At 42.2% G+C, this 18,413-nt stretch overlaps 1 protein-coding gene across 1 annotated transcript in view; it reads left to right on the top strand.

The window, feature by feature from the left end:
- LOC128638984 (guanylate-binding protein 1) overlaps positions 1–18,413 on the top strand; it is a 273,065-nt gene that overhangs the window by 187,435 nt on the left and 67,217 nt on the right. The window contains exon 9 of the mRNA XM_053691125.1: positions 16,416–16,518. Within this exon, the coding sequence (XP_053547100.1) occupies positions 16,416–16,518 (103 nt within the window). The remainder of the gene's footprint in view (positions 1–16,415; positions 16,519–18,413) is intronic.

The following is an 18,413-nucleotide window of genomic DNA, read 5'->3' as shown; positions in this document are numbered from 1 at the left end:
TGTACAATTGTAACCTAGACCGTCCATTCATAGAGGCATTTATTTACAGAAAGACATTAAAGTCCAATTGCATGTTCAGTCCTTTAGGGGCTATAGTGTCTAAGCAATATATCCATTGTGTCTTAGTTTGAAGTATTTTTTTGTTCCTGTCACCACCTCTTTTGAGTGGTGGCACATAGTCAATCACCATGGTCCTTAGGCTGGCTGAAGTGTGCCCAGCCTGCAGAAAATGCATCAGAGGAGTTTCCATTTGTGTGAACGGGGGTGATCTATAAGATTTCACTATGTCCCAATTTGATCGTATTGAATCCTCCATCACTTTATACAAAGGGGTGAATGTGGTTACAAAGTTCACTTTGTACGTGGTACCCTTGTCTATACGTTTCTTATTCAAGAGGGATAATTGGTCATGTTGTGACACTCTCATAGGCTTTATTAATATCCAAAGGTCTGTAACCCCTCTCCTTCAACTTTTTCTTCATGGCTTCTTCTTGGTGTGCCCTGGTGGTTACAAGCATATTGTTATGTGCTACTCACATGAGCTGAGAGGAGATGACACTCTTCTTCTGATGTTCAGGATGAAAACTATATGCCGAGAGCAGAGAATTCTTATCTGTGGGTTTGGAATACAATGTAGTGGCAAACCTCAACTCACCCTCATTTAAGTTTTTAAAGATATTTAAATCTAAAAATGGTATGGTATCATTGTTGTATTCATACTTAAAATGTATGGGTGAATCCAGTGTATTCCAGGTATTGATCCAGGAATCCAAAGTATCTGCTGTACCCCTCCAGACAAAGAACAAATCATCTATATATCTAACATAAAATTCTATGTTAGATATAGATAACTCATTCATGATGTATGTCTTATACAATAGCATGTATAGGTTGGCATATGCAGGAGCCATATTAGATCCCATAGCAGTCCCTGCTATTTGTAGAAAGAAATCCTTCTCAAACTTGAAATAGTTTTTTTCTAAGCAAAATGAAAGAAGCTCTAGCAGGAACTCTGTGGGGGTTACTGCAAACTAAGACACAATGAATATATCACTTAGACACTGTAGCCCCTAAAGGACTGAACACACAATTGGACTTTAATGTCTTTCTGTAAATAAATGTTTCTATGACTGGATGGTCCAGGTTACATTTGTACATGATCCAACATTGCCCTGGTGCTTTTCTGATTTTCCAAGAATCGCCACATTTATCTACCATATTCCAGTGGGCAGGAAGCTGGAGTCAGGTCTCATTGTCCAGTTATGATTATTTTTCTTGAAATGTATATGATACTTTAAATTTGTGTCTACAGTAGGTTGTTCAGCGCTAGTTGACAGCCGAATGTATTAGATTAGAGTTTTGGATGAGGATAACTGTGTCATCACAGCACACATGCAGATTTGTTTACTTGCAGGTGAATATGATTAGTAATGTGGTGGAAGACTATGGGCTCAGCCGGACTGGAAGTGTTGTGCACAATTGGTTTAAATAGGAGTGGGGAATGTGTTACAAACTTAACTTTCTTGTCACTGTGAAGAAGCATTGACAAAGGTACCAGCACGGTACCGAAACGTTTGGGAACGTTATTTTCTACTTATTGAATATAGAGATGTTTTTGAATTGAAGATCTGGTGAGTGCAGCGTCTATTCTTGGAAGGATAGTAGAATTGTTTATACATATATATATATATATATATATATATATATATAAAGTTCCTTGAGAACTCTGCACTCACTTATTCGTCCAGCAACAGCCTGGGGTGCATCCAGTAAAAATACAATGTTCAGAGTAAAGAGCACTCACCAGGTCTTTAACATATATAACAGTAAATGCTTTATTATGCCATAAGGTGTGGTTTTGGGGATTTTAACCCCGTCCTCAGACCATAAACAATGTACATACCGTGCTCGCTAAATACCCAACACCACCTAACCACGCCGCAGCACCAGAAGTCACCCGGCATCCTGACTGCACTCATGCGCATGCTCAGTCCGTCGCTATGGCTACCAGACGCGGCGTAGCTGAAACACACCATAAAAGTAACTAAGTGCAATACAATATGGAAAGTGACACTTCTAAAATATCAAGAGTAGCAATCCTATCTTACTGGATTATTAACTTTATAATATACTTGTAATATATACTTCAAAAACACTTTATCACAGTTCCCCAACACAAAATTTCTGGAAGTGAATCCTATAATATTTTTAGTATTACTGACCCTGAAGCTATATATATATATATATATATATATATATATATATGTATCTGCAGCAATAAACAACAAGAGGTGCTTTTTTATACACATAGTGAATGCTATAAATAATTGATAATGTTACATACGATCAAACATTTAGGTATAAATCCAGCCTATGAAGTTAATTAAGTAGAATCAAAGAAAACAGTACCAGTCAAGGTGGTTATTCAACCCACCGGGTACTAAGGTACCCAAATTGAAGATCCATCTGGACTCACACTGCAATAACAATTTGCTCCTGTCCCCACCACTCACTAAGGGTGGAATGTGATCTATAATCACATATCTTAAGTCAGCAACCATATGGCCAGTCAGTGCAAAGTGCTGAGCTATGGGTTGTTTAGAGCCCCTTTTGTGTTTGGCAGCTCTAATTGCAGCACGATGATTGGCCATACGGGTGCGAAGGTCATCAATGTTTTTACCGACATAGAATAACCCACACGGACAGTGTAATAAATACACAATATGTGTTGTCGTGCAGGTTACCCTATGCCGGATAGTATACCTGTGATTAGTACCAGGATGGGTGAAAAACTTTGCATTTGACAGGTCATTACACGTTGTGCATCCAGCACATCTGTAACATCCCGGTTTGGCAGTCTGTAACCAAGTTGTAGTTCCATAACTCTGGACCGGATCAACCTTTACAAGGATATCATGTATAGATCTAGATCTTCTGTACCCCACTTGTGGGTGTAATGTTCCTTGAAACGGTAGATTCTTGTCAGTTTCCAGTATTTTCCAATTCTTCTTTATTAGTTGTTGTAATTCTCGTTTGTCAGAGGTGTATGTAGTAGTAAAGATCATTCTGCTATCATTATCCCGTAATGATGAAGCCTGTAAAGCTGTATCTTGATTCATTGTTTTAAATTTCTGGAAGTGTTGATCAATCTGTTTTCCTCAATAACCCCTTTGGAGGAATCTCATTCTCATCTTACCCAGTTGTTGCTGGGCATAGCCCTGTCTGCTGTTTCGTACTACCCTCTTAAACTGAGAGATTGGAAGGGCATTTTTCAGGGATGGTGGATGGCAGCTTGTAGCCTCCAACAAGGAGTTTCGATCAGTTTCCTTCCTAAACAAAGTTGTATGTAACATACCATCCTCCAAAAATATTCTTAAGTCCAAGAAATCAACCGTCTGAGAATTATGTGTCATCTTGAATTGTAAATTAGGGGAAACTGCATTGAGATTAAGAAATCAGTTCTCCAATTCAACTTCAGTACCTTTCCACAGTAGAAACAAATCATCTATGTACCATCTGAAATACATGATGTGATGATGTGAGAAGAGGTCAGTGTCTCTTTCTTCAAATTCAGCCATATAAATGTTGGCGTACGATGGGGCCATATTTGATCCCATCGCCTTCCCCATTAACTGCAAAAAGAATGACTTTTTTAATTTGAAGTAATTTCTGGTAAGACATAACTCCAATAATTCCAAAACCAATTCCACTGGGGGTCCCACAAATGAAGACCGGTTAAGCTGTTTGTGAATGGTCATTCATATATGTTAAAGACCTGGTGAGTGCTCTTTACTCTGGACATTATATATATATTTTGACAGATACCCCCGGCTACCCCGACTGGGTAGCTCTGCCAAAAGGGGTCCTGCTTCCTCCCTGCCGACTGCAGCTACATAGCTGGCAAGTGACCACAGCCTGTAGCCACCCCTGATGCCTGACAGCACCAGTACTTGGGTCCAACCCTGTGGCAGACTCCAGCTACCCAGACTGGGAAGCTCTGCTTGATGATCCTTTCTCTGCCTGGAACAGGCTGCTATGTAGCCCAGGAAAGTGATTTTAGCTGGAGCCAACCCAAATAACTAGACAGACTAGCATTGAGGTTGAACAAGAACTAACTTTATTGTAAAACATACACTCCTTTTATACACACAGCTCATCTTGATAACATCCTGGACAATCCCACTATTTTCCCGCCATTCCCGCCCCTCCAGACTGACTGGCACCTGCATAGGCGCCACAGTCCCACATAATCCGTCCGTTGAAGTTATGGGGTTAGGGGTGTCCAAAATTCCCAAAGGAGCTCCCCTCCGGTAATTCCCCCACCTCTTGTCCTCCCTAGGGGCTATTAATCCCCAAAAGAGCGGAGCTCTGGGGCACATGGTTGCTGGAGCGACCAGGGGTAAAGTTAGTGGGTGTCCTGCTGTCCTGTAGCCGACCGGGAGTTCCAGGAGCCTGGACAGCCTGAGAGGGGTTAGGCGGGTGTCCATTGTGAGGCGGCCGACTGGGAGTTCCAGGAGCCCGACCAGACTAGGAGGGTTTTTCTGGTCATACACCAGCTATTTTCTAAACAAGTTTGGAACAAAAAACCATGCAACCAAAAGCTTCCAGAGATTGTGGTTGCTCTGAGGAGCCCAAAACCACTGAGAAACAACAGGGGTGAGGTTGTAGGGGGGTGGGGGGTAGCCTTAGCTGTCTGGTATCCGTGACATCTCCCCCCCTCCAGTTCGTCAGACCTGGCTAGACCCTTAACGGGTCGGCCTGGGGCTGTCTGACGGTGGCCCTCCACTTCTCGGATGCTGGGAGAGGTAATCCCATCTCTCCAGAGCTTGGGGCATCCTGCTGGAGTTTAAACCCTGCGCCCTGGGCGCAGGGATAGTCACATAATGCAAAGTCACAATCAAGTTTGCTAAGGCCGGCTCCCAAACAATTGCTGCTCCACAAGTTCCAGTGTCCTTAAGTTCCATGGCCAAACTGTCTCCCTTTGTGACTCTCTGTTGAGTACCGGCTGACCCACCCACAAACAAAGCCAGTGTCAGTTTCCCAGCTGTATTCCCACCCCAGACCAGAGGGGGAGGTTGCTCCTTGGTGGGGCAGGTAAAGCTCGGGTGCCCAAACATGTGGCACCAACTGTATACACTTTTATCCTCCTTGCCCAATGCAACCCCTGCCCTCGGTGAGAAATACTCTGGGACAAGAAAAGGGTAGAGACCCTGCCAAGCTACTGAGGGGAGAGTCCGTCTGTCTCTTCTCCCGAGAAGGAGATCGACCGCTGGGGAGGGAAGTCTGCTACCTCCGCTCCATGGGAAACTGTGCTGCCGCTGGGGAGAGAGACCAACTGTCTCCTCTCCCAGAAAGGGATTCGGCCACTGGGGAGAGATATTGATACCCGTCTCTCCCTGCAAGGGTTTCTCTGTAAGGGGAGGGAGGACGACTACCTCTGCTCCCGGGGGATGGCTCTGCCACTGGGGAGAGAGACCGACTGTCTCTTCTCCTGGCTCCTGGCTCTGCCACTGGGGAGAGAGACCGACTGTCTCCTCTCCCAGGAAGGGGTTCTGTTTACGGGGAGGGAGGATGACTACCCCTGCTCCCAGGGGATGGCTATGCCACTGGGGAGAGAGACCGACTGTCTCCTCTCCCAGGAAGGGGTTCGGCTTACGGGGAGGGAGGACGACTACCTCTGCAACCAGGGGATGGCTCTGCCGCTGGGGAGAGAGACTGACTGTCTCCTCTCCCGGCTCCTGGCTCTGCCACTGGGGAGAGAGACCGACTGTCTCCTCTCCCAGGAAGGGGTTCTGTTTATGGGGAAGGAGGACGACTACCTCCGCTCCCAGGGGATGGCTCTGCCGCTGGGGAGAGAGACTGACTGTCTCCTCTCCCGGCTCCTGGCTCTGCCGCTGGGGAGAGAGACTGACTGTCTCCTCTCCCGGGAAGGGGTTCTGTTTACGGGGAGGGAGGATGACTACCTCCACTCCAAGGGGATGGCTCTGCCGCTGGGGAGAGAGACCAACTGTCTCCTCTCCCAGGAAGGGGTTCTGCTTACGGGGAGGGAGGACAACAACCTCCACTCCCAGGGGATGGCTTTTCCACTGGGGAGAGAGACTGACTGTCTCCTCTCCCAGGAAGGGGTTCTGTTTATGGGGAGGGAGGACGACTCTACCTCCGCTTCCAGGGGATGGCTCTGCAGCTGGGGAGAGAGACCGACTGTCTCCTCTCCCAGGAAGGGATTCTGCTGCTGGGGAGAATTATCGACATCCATCTCTCCCTTGTCCAAGTCCATAAGCTCGGGGCCCGGCTGCTGATCTGTATCTAGAAGCTCGTTGTCGCTTATGCTCTGTTGCCAATTCTCTAAGGCCAACCTCCATGATTCCCAGACTGCTGTATCATAGCTCCCTGCAGGCTCTATGGCATGCTGTTTAACGCAATCTATCAGTCTTTTGTATCTCTGTTCCATCTCCAATTCCTTGCCACATATATAATCCAAATCGGCTTGCAGCCAGGGTACCCCTGAGAGACTCAGCAGGCTCCCTCGGTACTCACAAATGTCCTTAAGGCTCCACTCCTCCTGACTCCCAAAATCTGGGTCTTCTGCCATTAGTTCAAATAGTAATCCAGGGCCGCCGTAGCCAAAGCCCTCTGTGGGGACACCATCACCCAGCCATGGCTACACTTGCATAGCATACCATCGGAGGGCCCTGTAGCTGCCATCCAGAACCATCTCCTCCTGGACCAGTCCATCCAATTCAGACAGCCATTCCGCCTGGGGCTGTCCTCCCAGGCCAGGTACTTGGAACTTCCACTGGAGCCAGTAATCTTCGTCATCAGGGGAGAGGGTTGTTACTCGATAGCCCTGCTCTTGTTGAAGAGCCTCCCTTCAAAGTCGTCGGCAGACAAGCTCCCTTTGTGCCAGCATGTCCCAATACGAACTAGGACCGTCCAGCTGGGCCAGCACCTCCTCTGCTCTCTTTAGGAGCTTGGTTCCCATAGTTACCAGCTACTGTGGCACGTCTCCTCTGTCGGCAGAAACTGTGTGATAGAAGCAGATAAAACCACTGCCAGCCAATGTGACAGATACCCCCGGCTACCCCGACTGGGTAGCTCCACCAAAAGGGGTCCTGCTTCCTCCCTGCCAACTGCAGCTATGGAGCTGGCAAGTGACTACAGCCTGTAGCCACCCCTGATGACTGACAGCACCAGTACTCAGGGTCCCACCCTGTGGCAGACTCCAGCTACCCAGACTGGGTAGCTCTGCCTGATGATCCTTTCTCTTCCTGGAACAGGCTGCTATGTAGCCCAGGAAAGTGATTTTAGCTTGAGCCAACCCAAATAACTAGACAGACTAGCATTCAGGTTGAACAAGAACTGACTTTATTGTAAAACATACACTCCTTTTATACACACAGCTCATCTTGATAACACCCTGGACAATCCCACTGTCATGAACCAAGCCTCCAGACGAAAAAGAAAAAGAAAAGGTCTGGGAGGCATTCTGCTAAGAAGGGCTGTGTGGGGATTTGAACCTGTGACTCTGTGGTTGCTATTTCTGTTTGCTTACATGTTGAGCCACAGCCAGTTCTAGCAATAGCATGGATCTTAAAAGATCTGATAAATAACTATTTGCCTTACTTGTTATGACACCTGTGCAACACACAGGTGTTCTCAATTCTGGAATTAATCAGAACCAACCCTGTGCAAAACCTCCCTATTTAAGGACGGCTTTTAGTCTGCATTTTGGTCTTCACATTGGATCTGTTTTGTCAAGTCAGAACCTGTTTCCTGTATTTCTTTGGAGAAAGATTTCCTTTGCACCTGTTTACAAGGTATTACCAGGAGAAAGCCTTTACCTTTAAACCTGTTACCAATCTACAAGTTTGTTTCCTGCTTTATGCAATTCCTGCACTTGGCCATTGCCAGGAGAAAGATTTCCTTTGCACCTGTTTACAAGGTATTACCAGGAGAAAGCCTTTACCTTTAAACCTGTTACCAATCTTCAAGTTTGTTTCCTGCCTTGTGCATTTCCTGCACTCAGCAATTACAAGGAGAGAGACTTTACCTTTAAACCTGTTACCAGTTTGCAAGTTGTTTCCTGCATTGTGCAATTCCTGCACTCAGCAATTTCAAGGAGAGAGACTTTACCTTTAAACCTGTTACCAGTTTGCAAGTTGTTTCCTGCATTGTGCAATTCCTGCACTCAGCAATTACAAGGAGAGAGACTTTACCTTTAAACCTGTTACCAGTTTGCAAGTTGTTTCCTGCCTTGTGCAATTCCTGGACTCAGCAATTAGAAGGAGAAAGACTTTACCTTTAAACCTGCTACCTGTTTACAAGTTGTTTTCTGCCTTGTGCAAATCTTACATTTCAGTTATTACCAAGAGAAAGACTTTCCTTTTTGAATCTGCATCTCTGCTTACTAGTTTTCTTTATTTTCACTCCTGCTGTATGTGGTCTTAACATACCTGAGTAGCATATTTAAATATTCTGCAAGTATTTGCTTAAACAAAGTATTTTGTTGTTTAAATAAATTTGTTTTCATTTTCAATCAGTATGGCTTCTACTAATCTTCCTTTAAAGCAACTGTTCCAGACAATGAGGCTCTCACGTGATATCCTGAGACAGAACATGACAGAATGTGAAGACCTTAAAAGAGAGCCCTCTGGGATTATTGCTGTATTGGATTCAGTGTTAAAGTTTATTAAGGACATACTCATTAACTGTATGGAGCTGGTGGAAATGTTATCTCTCCCAACCGAAACCTTGTCTAAAGTTACCTCCCAAACAAGGAAAGGTTTTAAAGAACCCTTAACAGAAGAGGAGAAAATTCGGCGAAGACAACTTAACCTCTGTTTCTATTGTGGGGGACCTGGTCACCGCATCACAGGGTGTCCAGTAAGACCTCCTAGAGGATCAAGTCAAGATACAGCCAAGTTGAAAATGAACTCTGATGTTAAGGGAACAAATTATACTTCCACTAGCAAACTGTATGATACCCCTGGAGATGACCCAGCTATGGAGAATACATCTATTCTACAAACAACCGTTTCTAATACGCTTCAAGAAATGGTACCTGATTTGAAACAGATGGTCATTGGGAGTACAACTCCAACTACATCCATTACCCATACCACTGCGTCTGTTTCTGCATCAACCACATTGGGGAACTCTGCAAAAATACCTCCTGGAAATCCTGCACATTACCTTGTTTCTGCCCTGGCTGGAGATCCAGCTAACAAAAGTCACTCATCAGACATAAAAGTGACAAACCTTCCAGCTGAATCAGACTCTGCCAATTCTAAAGATCCACACCTCCTTGTACCACCTTCACCCAGCTACTCATTGACTGAGAAAGAATTGGATGAGATGGTTGAATTGGATATAAATGACACAGAAAATGAATTCCTGGACTCTGAAGGAGAGGTCATACCTTACCCGGAGGTACTCTACCCATCAGGCAGATATGACCCAGATAACGAATTCCTTGACTCTGAAGGAGAGGTCTTTTCCTACCCGGAGGTACCCTGCCCATCAGCCAGTCCATTGCAAGCTGCTGGGTATAATCAGGAACCTCTAAATCAAAACTGTCTTGGTTTTTCAGCTCTTGTTATGCCTACAGGGATATCTTCTAAGGGTCCCCAATCTCAGGCAGCTGTTCCAAGCAAAGAATCCATTCCATCTGATTGTATTAGGGCTTCAAATGGAACACTTGTTCGTAAATCCCACCTTCAGATGTTTGAACAGGCTTTGAGCGCCCAGAGTGCGCTCTTTGGAGGGGGCATCTGTCATGAACCAAGCCTCCAGACGAAAAAGAAAAAGAAAAGGTCTGGGAGGCATTCTGCTAAGAAGGGCTGTGTGGGGATTTGAACCTGTGACTCTGTGGTTGCTATTTCTGTTTGCTTACATGTTGAGCCACAGCCAGTTCTAGCAATAGCATGGATCTTAAAAGATCTGATAAATAACTATTTGCCTTACTTGTTATTACACCTGTGCAACACACAGGTGTTCTCAATTCTGGAATTAATCAGAACCAACCCTGTGCAAAACCTCCCTATTTAAGGATGGCTTTTAGTCTGCATTTTGGTCTTCACATTGGATCTGTTTTGTCAAGTCAGAACCTGTTTCCTGTATTTCTTTGGAGAAAGATTTCCTTTGCACCTGTTTACAAGGTATTACCAGGAGAAAGCCTTTACCTTTAAACCTGTTACCAATCTACAAGTTTGTTTCCTGCTTTATGCAATTCCTGCACTTGGCCATTGCCAGGAGAGAGACTTTACCTTTAAACCTGTTACCAGTTTGCAAGTTGTTTCCTGCATTGTGCAATTCCTGCACTCAGCAATTTCAAGGAGAGAGACTTTACCTTTAAACCTGTTACCAGTTTGCAAGTTGTTTCCTGCCTTGTGCAATTCCTGGACTCAGCAATTAGAAGGAGAAAGACTTTACCTTTAAACCTGCTACCTGTTTACAAGTTGTTTTCTGCCTTGTGCAAATCTTACATTTCAGTTATTACCAAGAGAAAGACTTTCCTTTTTGAATCTGCATCTCTGCTTACTAGTTTTCTTTATTTTCACTCCTGCTGTATGTGGTCTTAACATACCTGAGTAGCATATTTAAATATTCTGCAAGTATTTGCTTAAACAAAGTGTTTTGTTGTTTAAATAAATTTGTTTTCATTTTCAATCAGTATGGCTTCTACTAATCTTCCTTTAAAGCAACTGTTCAAGACAATGAGGCTCTCACATGATATCCTGAGACAGAACATGACACCCACTATTTTCCAGCCATTCCCGCCCCTCCAGACTGACCGGCGCCTCCATAGGAGCCACAGTCCCACATAATCTCAGTACCTAGGGGTGGCGGTTTCAGATGATCCCGGTAGAGCGGCGTCCAAAAATCAGCATGATTCGTTACTGGAGACCAGAGTTACAGTCCATTGAAGTTATGGGGTTAGAGGTGTCCAAAACCCTCGGTTCCCAAAGGAGCTTCCCTCCGGTAATTCCCCCACCTCTTGTCCTCCCTAGGGGCTACTAATCCCCAAAAGAGCGGAGCTCTGGGGCACATGGTTGCTGAAGCGACTAGGGGTAAAGTTAGCGGGTGTCCTGCTGTCTTATGGCCGACCGGGATTTCCAGGAGCCTGGGCAGCCTGAGAAGGGTTAGGCGGGTGTCCGTTGTGAGGCGGCCGACTGGGAGTTCCAGGAGCCCGGCCAGGCTAGGAGGGTTTTCCTGGTCATACACCAGCTATTTTCTAAACAAGTTTGGAACATAAAACCATGCAACCAAAAGCTTCCAGAGATTGTGGTTGCTCTGAGGAGCCCAAAACCACTGAGAAACAACAGGGGTGAGGTTGTAGGGGGGTGGGGGGTAGCCTTAGCTGTCTGCTATCTGTGACATATATATATATATATAATATATATATATATATATATATATATATTTAAAAATACATAGAATAGTTTCTACTATGTGAAGAATATTGGAATGTTAAATATTTACAGTAGGTACCCACTAAAACACATTATTAAATATTAATATTGATTATAAATTATTTTGGAATATATTTGCATTTGTAAAATGGGACAGTTTGGAGAGGGAATTGGACCAAGCTTAAACTAGAATATTTTTTAGGCAATATTTACATATTATTATACACCTTATACATGCAACCTAAGGGTAGTTTTATATCATTTTTAATAATTTTGAATGCATTTTACCATCAGAAACATAATGCAGTACTGTAATAAGAAAGGTAAAAGTCATTTGGCTAGAGTACGAGTTTTGCGTTAGGCTGAAAAAGGTCCTAATGCTGCTTTTTCACTACCGCTGGTATTACGAGTCTTGCAGGTTTAGGGGCACCGCAAAACGACTTACGTAAACTTCATAAAGTCTTTTTTCTATGGAACTTCCATAGTGCCGGTATTACGAATCTGTCCTGGGAGGCCAAAAAGTTAGCGGTACACCCTACCCCATCAAGAGTCCTAACGCATTTAAAAGTCAGTAGTTAAGAGTTTTATGGTACAAAGCCGTAACATAAAACTCATAACTAAAGTGCTAAAAAGTACACTAACACCCATAAACTACCTATTAACCCCTAAACCGAGGCCCTGCTGCATCGAAAACACTAAAATAAACATTTTAACCCCTAATCTGCTGCTCCGGACATCGACGCAACTATAATAAACATATTAACCCCTAAACCGCCACACTCCCACCTCGGAAACATTAGTTAAATATTATTAACCCCTAATCTGCCATCCCTAACATCGCCGCCACCTACCTACATTTATTAACCCCTAATCTGCCGTCCCCAACGTCGCTGCCACTATACTAAATGTTTTAACCCCTAAAGCTAAGTCTAACCCTAACACCCCCTAACTTAAATATAATTACAATAAATCTAAATAAAAATTAATATTATTACCTAAATTATTCCTATTTAAAACTAAATACTTACCTGTAAAATAAACCCTAAGATAGCTACAATATAACTAATAGTTACATTGTAGCTAGCTTAGGGTTTATTTTTATTTTACAGGCAAGTTTGTATTTATTTTAACTAGGTAGAATAATTATTAAATAGTTATTAACACTATAATTAAATAAATTAAATTAAATTAGCTAAAGTACAAACCCCCCCCACTAAATTACAGAAAATAATAAACAAATTACAAGATATTTAAACTAATTACACCTAATCTAATAGCCCTATCAAAATAAAAAAAGCCCCCCCAAAATAAAAAACCCTAGCCTAAACTAAACTATCAATAGACCTTAAAAGGGCCTTTTGCGGGGCATTGCCCCAAAGTAATCAGATCTTTTACCTCTAAAAAAAAATACAAACAACCCCCCCAACAGTAAAACCCACCACCCACACAACCAACCCCCCCAAATAAAATACTATCTAAAAAAAACATAAGCTCCCCATTGCCCTGAAAAGGGCATTTGGATGGGCATTGCCCTTAAAATGCAGTTTGCTCTTTTGCGGCCCAAACCCTAATTTAAAAAATAAAACCCACCCAATACACCCTTAAAAAACCTAACACTAACCCCCTGAAGATCGACTTACTGTTATGAAGACCGGACATCCATCCTCAAGGAAGCGGCAGAAGTCTTCATCCAACCGGGCTGAATTACTCAATGAAGCCGGGAGAAGTCTTCATCCAAGTCGGGCGAAGTGGTCCTTCATCCAGACGGAATCTTCTATCTTCATCCATCCGACGCGGAGCGGGTCCATCTTCAAGACATCTGACGTGGAGCATCCTCTTCAAACAATGGCTTCTTACTGAATGACGGTTCCTTTAAGTGACGTCATCCAAGATGGCATCCCTTAGATTCCGATTGGCTTATAGAATTCTATCAGCCAATCAGAATGAAGGTAAAAAAATCCTATTGGCTGATGCAATCACATTCTTTGGCTCACATTCTTTTGGCTGACTGGAACAGCCAATAGAATGCAAGCTCAATCCTATTGGCTGATTGGATCAGCCAATAGGATTTTTTCTACCTTAATTCCGATTGGCTAATAGAATTCTATCAGCCAGTCAGAATCTAAGGGACGCCATCTTGGATGACGTCACTTAAAGGAACTGTCATTAAGTAAGAAGACATTGTTTGAAGAGGATGCTCCGCACCGGATGTCTTGAAGATGTACCCGCTCAACGTCAGATGGATGAAGATAGAAGATGCCGTCTGGATGAAGACTTCTGCCCGTCTGGAGGACCACTTCACCCGGCTTGGATGAAGACTTCTCCCGGCTTCGTTGAGGACTTCGGCCCGGTTGGATGAAGACTTCTGCCGCTTCCTTGAGGATGGATGTCCGGTCTTCAGAACAGTAAGTCGATCTTCAGGGGGTTAGTGTTAGGTTTTTTTAAGGGTGTATTGGGTGGGTTTTATTTTTTAGATTAGGGTTTTGGCCGCAAAAGAGCTAACTGCCCTTTTAAGGGCAATGCCCATCCAAATGCCCTTTTCAGGGCAATGGGGAGCTTAGGTTTTTTTAGTTTAGTATTTTATTTGGGGGGTTGGTTTTGTGGGTGGTGGGTTTTACTGTTGGGGGGGTTGTTTGTATTTTTTTTTACAGGTAAAAGAGCTGATTACTTTGGGGCAATGCCCCGCATAAGGCCCTTTTAAGGGCTATTGATAGTTTAGTTTAGGCTTGTTTTTTTTTTATTTTATTATTTTTGGGGGGGCTTTTTTATTTTCATAGGACTATTAGATTAGGTGTAATTAGTTTAAATATCTTGTAATTTGTTTATTATTTTCTATAATTTAGTGTTTTTTTTTTTGTACTTTAGCTAATTTAATGTATTTAAATGTTGTTAATTTAGTTAATTTATTTAATTATAGTGTAGTGTTAGGTGTTATTGTAATTTAGGTTAGGTTTTATTTTACAGGTACTTTTGTATTTATTTTAGCTAGGTAGTTATTAAATAGTTAATAACTATTTAATAACTATTCTACCTATTTAAAATAAATACAAACTTGTCTGTAAAATGAAAATAAACCCTATTTATGTATTTATTTAGATTTATTGTAATTATATTTAAGTTAGGGGGTGTTAGGGTTAGGGTTAGACTTAGATTTAGGGGTTAATACATTTAGTATAGTGGCGGCGACGTTGGGGGCGGCAGATTAGGGGTTAATAAATGTAGGTAGGTGGCGGCGATGTTAGGGACTGCAGATTAGGGGTTAATAATATTTAACTAATGTTTGCAAGGCGGGAGTGCAGCGGTTTAGGGGTTAATATGTTTAATATAGTGGCGACGATGTTGGGGGCGGCAGATTAGGGGTTAATAAGTGTAGATAGGTTGCGGCGACATTGGGTGCAGCAGTTTAGGGGGTAATAAATATAATGTAGGTGTCAGCGATGTTGGGGGCAGCAGATTAGGGGTTCATAAGTATAATGTATGTGGCGGCGGTGTCCGGAGCAGCAGATTAGGGGTTAATAAATATAATGCAGGTGTCAGTGATGTCGGGGGCGGCAGATGTGTAAGATTAGGGGTGTTTAGACTCGGGGTTCATGTTAGGTGTAAACATAAATTTTATTTCCCCATAGGAATCAATGGGGCTGCGTTACTGAGTTTTACGCTGCTTTATTGCAGGTGTTAGACTTTTTTTTAGCCGGCTCTCCCCGTTGATTCCTAAGGGGAAATCGTGCACGAGCACGTACGACCAGTTTACCGCTGATTTAAGCAGTACTGGTATTGGTGTGAGATATGGAGCAAAATTTGGCTCTACGTTCACTTCTTGTTTTTTAACGCTTGGTTTGTAAAAACCTGTAATACCAGCGCTGCAGGTAAGTGAATGGTGAGAAAAAACTGCTTGTTAGCACCGCACAGCTCATAACACAAAACTCGCGATCTAGCCGATTGTTTTAAATAAATATAGACCATTATTTGCATTTTAGAACACAAAAATCAAACCAAAGGCACAGGCAGAGACGATTGTGACTTAAAGTCAGGAAAAAATAGTAATTTTTGATAATTTTATTTTTTTAAAGATATTAAATAAAAAGTTTTGGATACCAGAATAAGTTTGGACTTTGGAATTCTGGTTTTAGAGATTTGTACCTGTATAAATATAATGCATATACATACATACACATATTTAGACATGTATATGTATATAGGTATGGTATATATAATAGCCCTTTCTAGTCAAACACCTTGTCATATACAATATATCTAAACCCTTATATCATTTTTAAATTAAACTTATATGAATAATTTTATCAGATAGTGCATATTTAAGTGTAACTGTAAATGTATTTATGTTGTATTTTGTGCAAATTTTTAATCCCCTTACCCTTTACACAAGACATTTAGTCATGCTAATCTGATGAGTGCAAATTTAGTTTACTTTCCACTAGTAAGTCTACGGTAAAGTTAGTGTAGTTGCAATATTGATATTGCAACGTGCCTATGTTTGATGCACCACTTGCAATCTAGCCCTTAATATTTTCATTTTTTAATTTTTTTATTCATTGAGGAAACCGCTAGGGGACAAGGTTTAATGAATCTAGACTATATATTTATGTACATTGAAAATGGCTTATGTGGCCATTGCAGAGTGTTTTGCACATGCAGAAGATAACCAAATTATTCCATATCATCTTCTAATACTCTAAAACCTGTAAAAAAGGCAATTTTTGCACATTATCAACACCCTTGGCTGTTGGTCTCAATGTGTCCATTTAGTTGCTGATATATAGGGCAAAATTTGTGGTCCGATGGATTGTGATAGCTGATGTTGTCCATGCACAGTATGGGTTAATTTTCCAACATTGTTTATATCCAATACACACGTTTCACCATTTTGGAAATGGTATTATAGTTTGGATTATGATTGCAAAGGATTGAAATCAACCTCAAAATTTGTGATCACCTTCAAAACCAGCATACAAATGTGTTTATGTGAAATATTTGTTTTAACAGGCCCAAGAGGTTTTGCAGGAATTCCTCAAAGAAAAAAAGAATGTGGAGACAGCAATTCTGCAAGCTGATAAGTCCCTGTCAGACAAAGCAAAGCAGATAGCAGGTGAGGTGGAAATTTTGTGAAACCTTTTTCAAATCTTTGTCTTGCATGTTGGTAACTGGTAGAACAAAATCACCTTATATACAATGTAATACTTTATTTTACACATGTATTATTGCCTAATCTAGCATTCATTAAACCATTAACTGCTTCTGCAGAGCATAAGTATACAATACATTATAGTGTGACTTGGGAACCAAGAGGTTGTTAAAGATATTTTCTTTGTTTAAATCAGGAATGGTCAACTGGTGTTGCTAGGTTTTGTGGCCCCCAGGGAAAAGGGAAAATAAAAATAAGTGCCTTGGGGACATGGTTTTCTGGCAAAAAGGTGGCACACAAGAGCACTCTGAAGTAGCAATAAGGACTGGAGAACAGCAGAAAGAGGGTACTGCAGCCTTACATAAATCTAGTGCTGTGTGCCTCAACATATGTTATTAGTTATTATTATGTGTGTGTGTGTTATGTGTGTGTCTGATAGCCATAAATGTATTTGAGGCACTTAAAGGGATAGGAAAGTAAAATTTAAACTTGCATGATTCAGATAGAGCATGTTATTTTAAGACACTTTTAAATGCACTTCTATTTTCAAATGTGCTAGGTTATTATTATTATCGGTTATTTGTAGAGAGCCAACAGATTCCGCAGCACTATAAACATAGGCGGTATACAAGAAAAAATGTATAGGGATCAAATGGGTAGAGGGCCCTGCTAAGAGTCACACAGTTGTAGTCAGCTCTTAATAAGGTGATCTGCAAACAGTTGGGCTAAGGCTTACATGCTAAGGGGTTCAAGGGGATAGCAGTGAAGGAGAGGAACTGGTATAAGGAATGGTTAGTGTAGGTTGTATGCATTGCTGAACAGTAGAGTCTTTAGGGTTGCGTTTTGAAGTTTTCAAAACTATTGGAAAGTTTTGTGGAGGGGTGCAGAGAGTTCCACAAGATGGGAGCCAGTCTGGAGAAGTCCTGTAAACGGGAATCGGAGGATGTAACAAGAGAGGAGGAGAGGAGGAGGTCATGAGCAGAGCGAAGGGGATGGGAGGGAGAGTATCTGGAGACAAGGTCTGAGATATAGGGGGGAGCAGAGCAGTTGAGGGCCTTGTATGCCAGAGTCAGAATTTTCTGTTTAATCCTGGAGGCAAGAGGAAGCCAGTGAAGGGATTGGCAGAGAGGTGCAGTAGATGAAGAGTGACATGTAAGGAAGATGAGCCTGGCAGAGGCATTCATTATGGATTGTAAAGGAGCTAGGCGGCAGCTAGGGAGACCAGAGAGGACAGAATTGCAGTAGTCGAGGCGGGAAAGGAATAGAGAGTGGATTAAAATCTTAGTTGTGTCTTGTGTAAGGAAATGTCTAATTTTAGAGATGTCTTTAAGGTAGAAGCAGCAGGATTTAGCCAACTGAATGTGAGGAGTGAAATAAAGATCTGGTTCTCTTGGTATCCCTGGTTGAAAAATAACACACACATATCCTACACTAGTAGTAGCTAGCTGCTGATTGGTGTCTGCACACATTTGTCTCTTGTGATTGGCTAACTAGATGTGTTCAGCTAGCTGCCAGTAGTGCAATGCTGTTCAATCAGCAAAGGATAACAAGATAATGAAGCTAATTTGGTAATAGAAGTAAATTGGAAAGTTGTTAAAATTGTATGTTCTATCCAAATCATGAAAGAACATTTTTTGGTTCCTGTCCCTTTAAAGGGACATGAAACCTCAAATGTATCTTTCATGATTAAGGCAATATTAAGAAATATATATATATATATATATATATATATATATATATATATATATATATATATTTACTTATATTATCAAACTAACTTTGTTCTTTGGTATACTTTGTTGAAGAACGTTCATAGGTAGGTAGTGTGCCCATGTATATGGCAGCAGTTTTGCAAGAAT

The sequence above is a fragment of the Bombina bombina genome, chromosome 8 (genome assembly GCF_027579735.1).
Source record: "Bombina bombina isolate aBomBom1 chromosome 8, aBomBom1.pri, whole genome shotgun sequence".
Lineage (NCBI taxonomy): Eukaryota > Metazoa > Chordata > Amphibia > Anura > Bombinatoridae > Bombina > Bombina bombina.
This window is presented reverse-complemented; position numbering and strand designations above follow the sequence as displayed.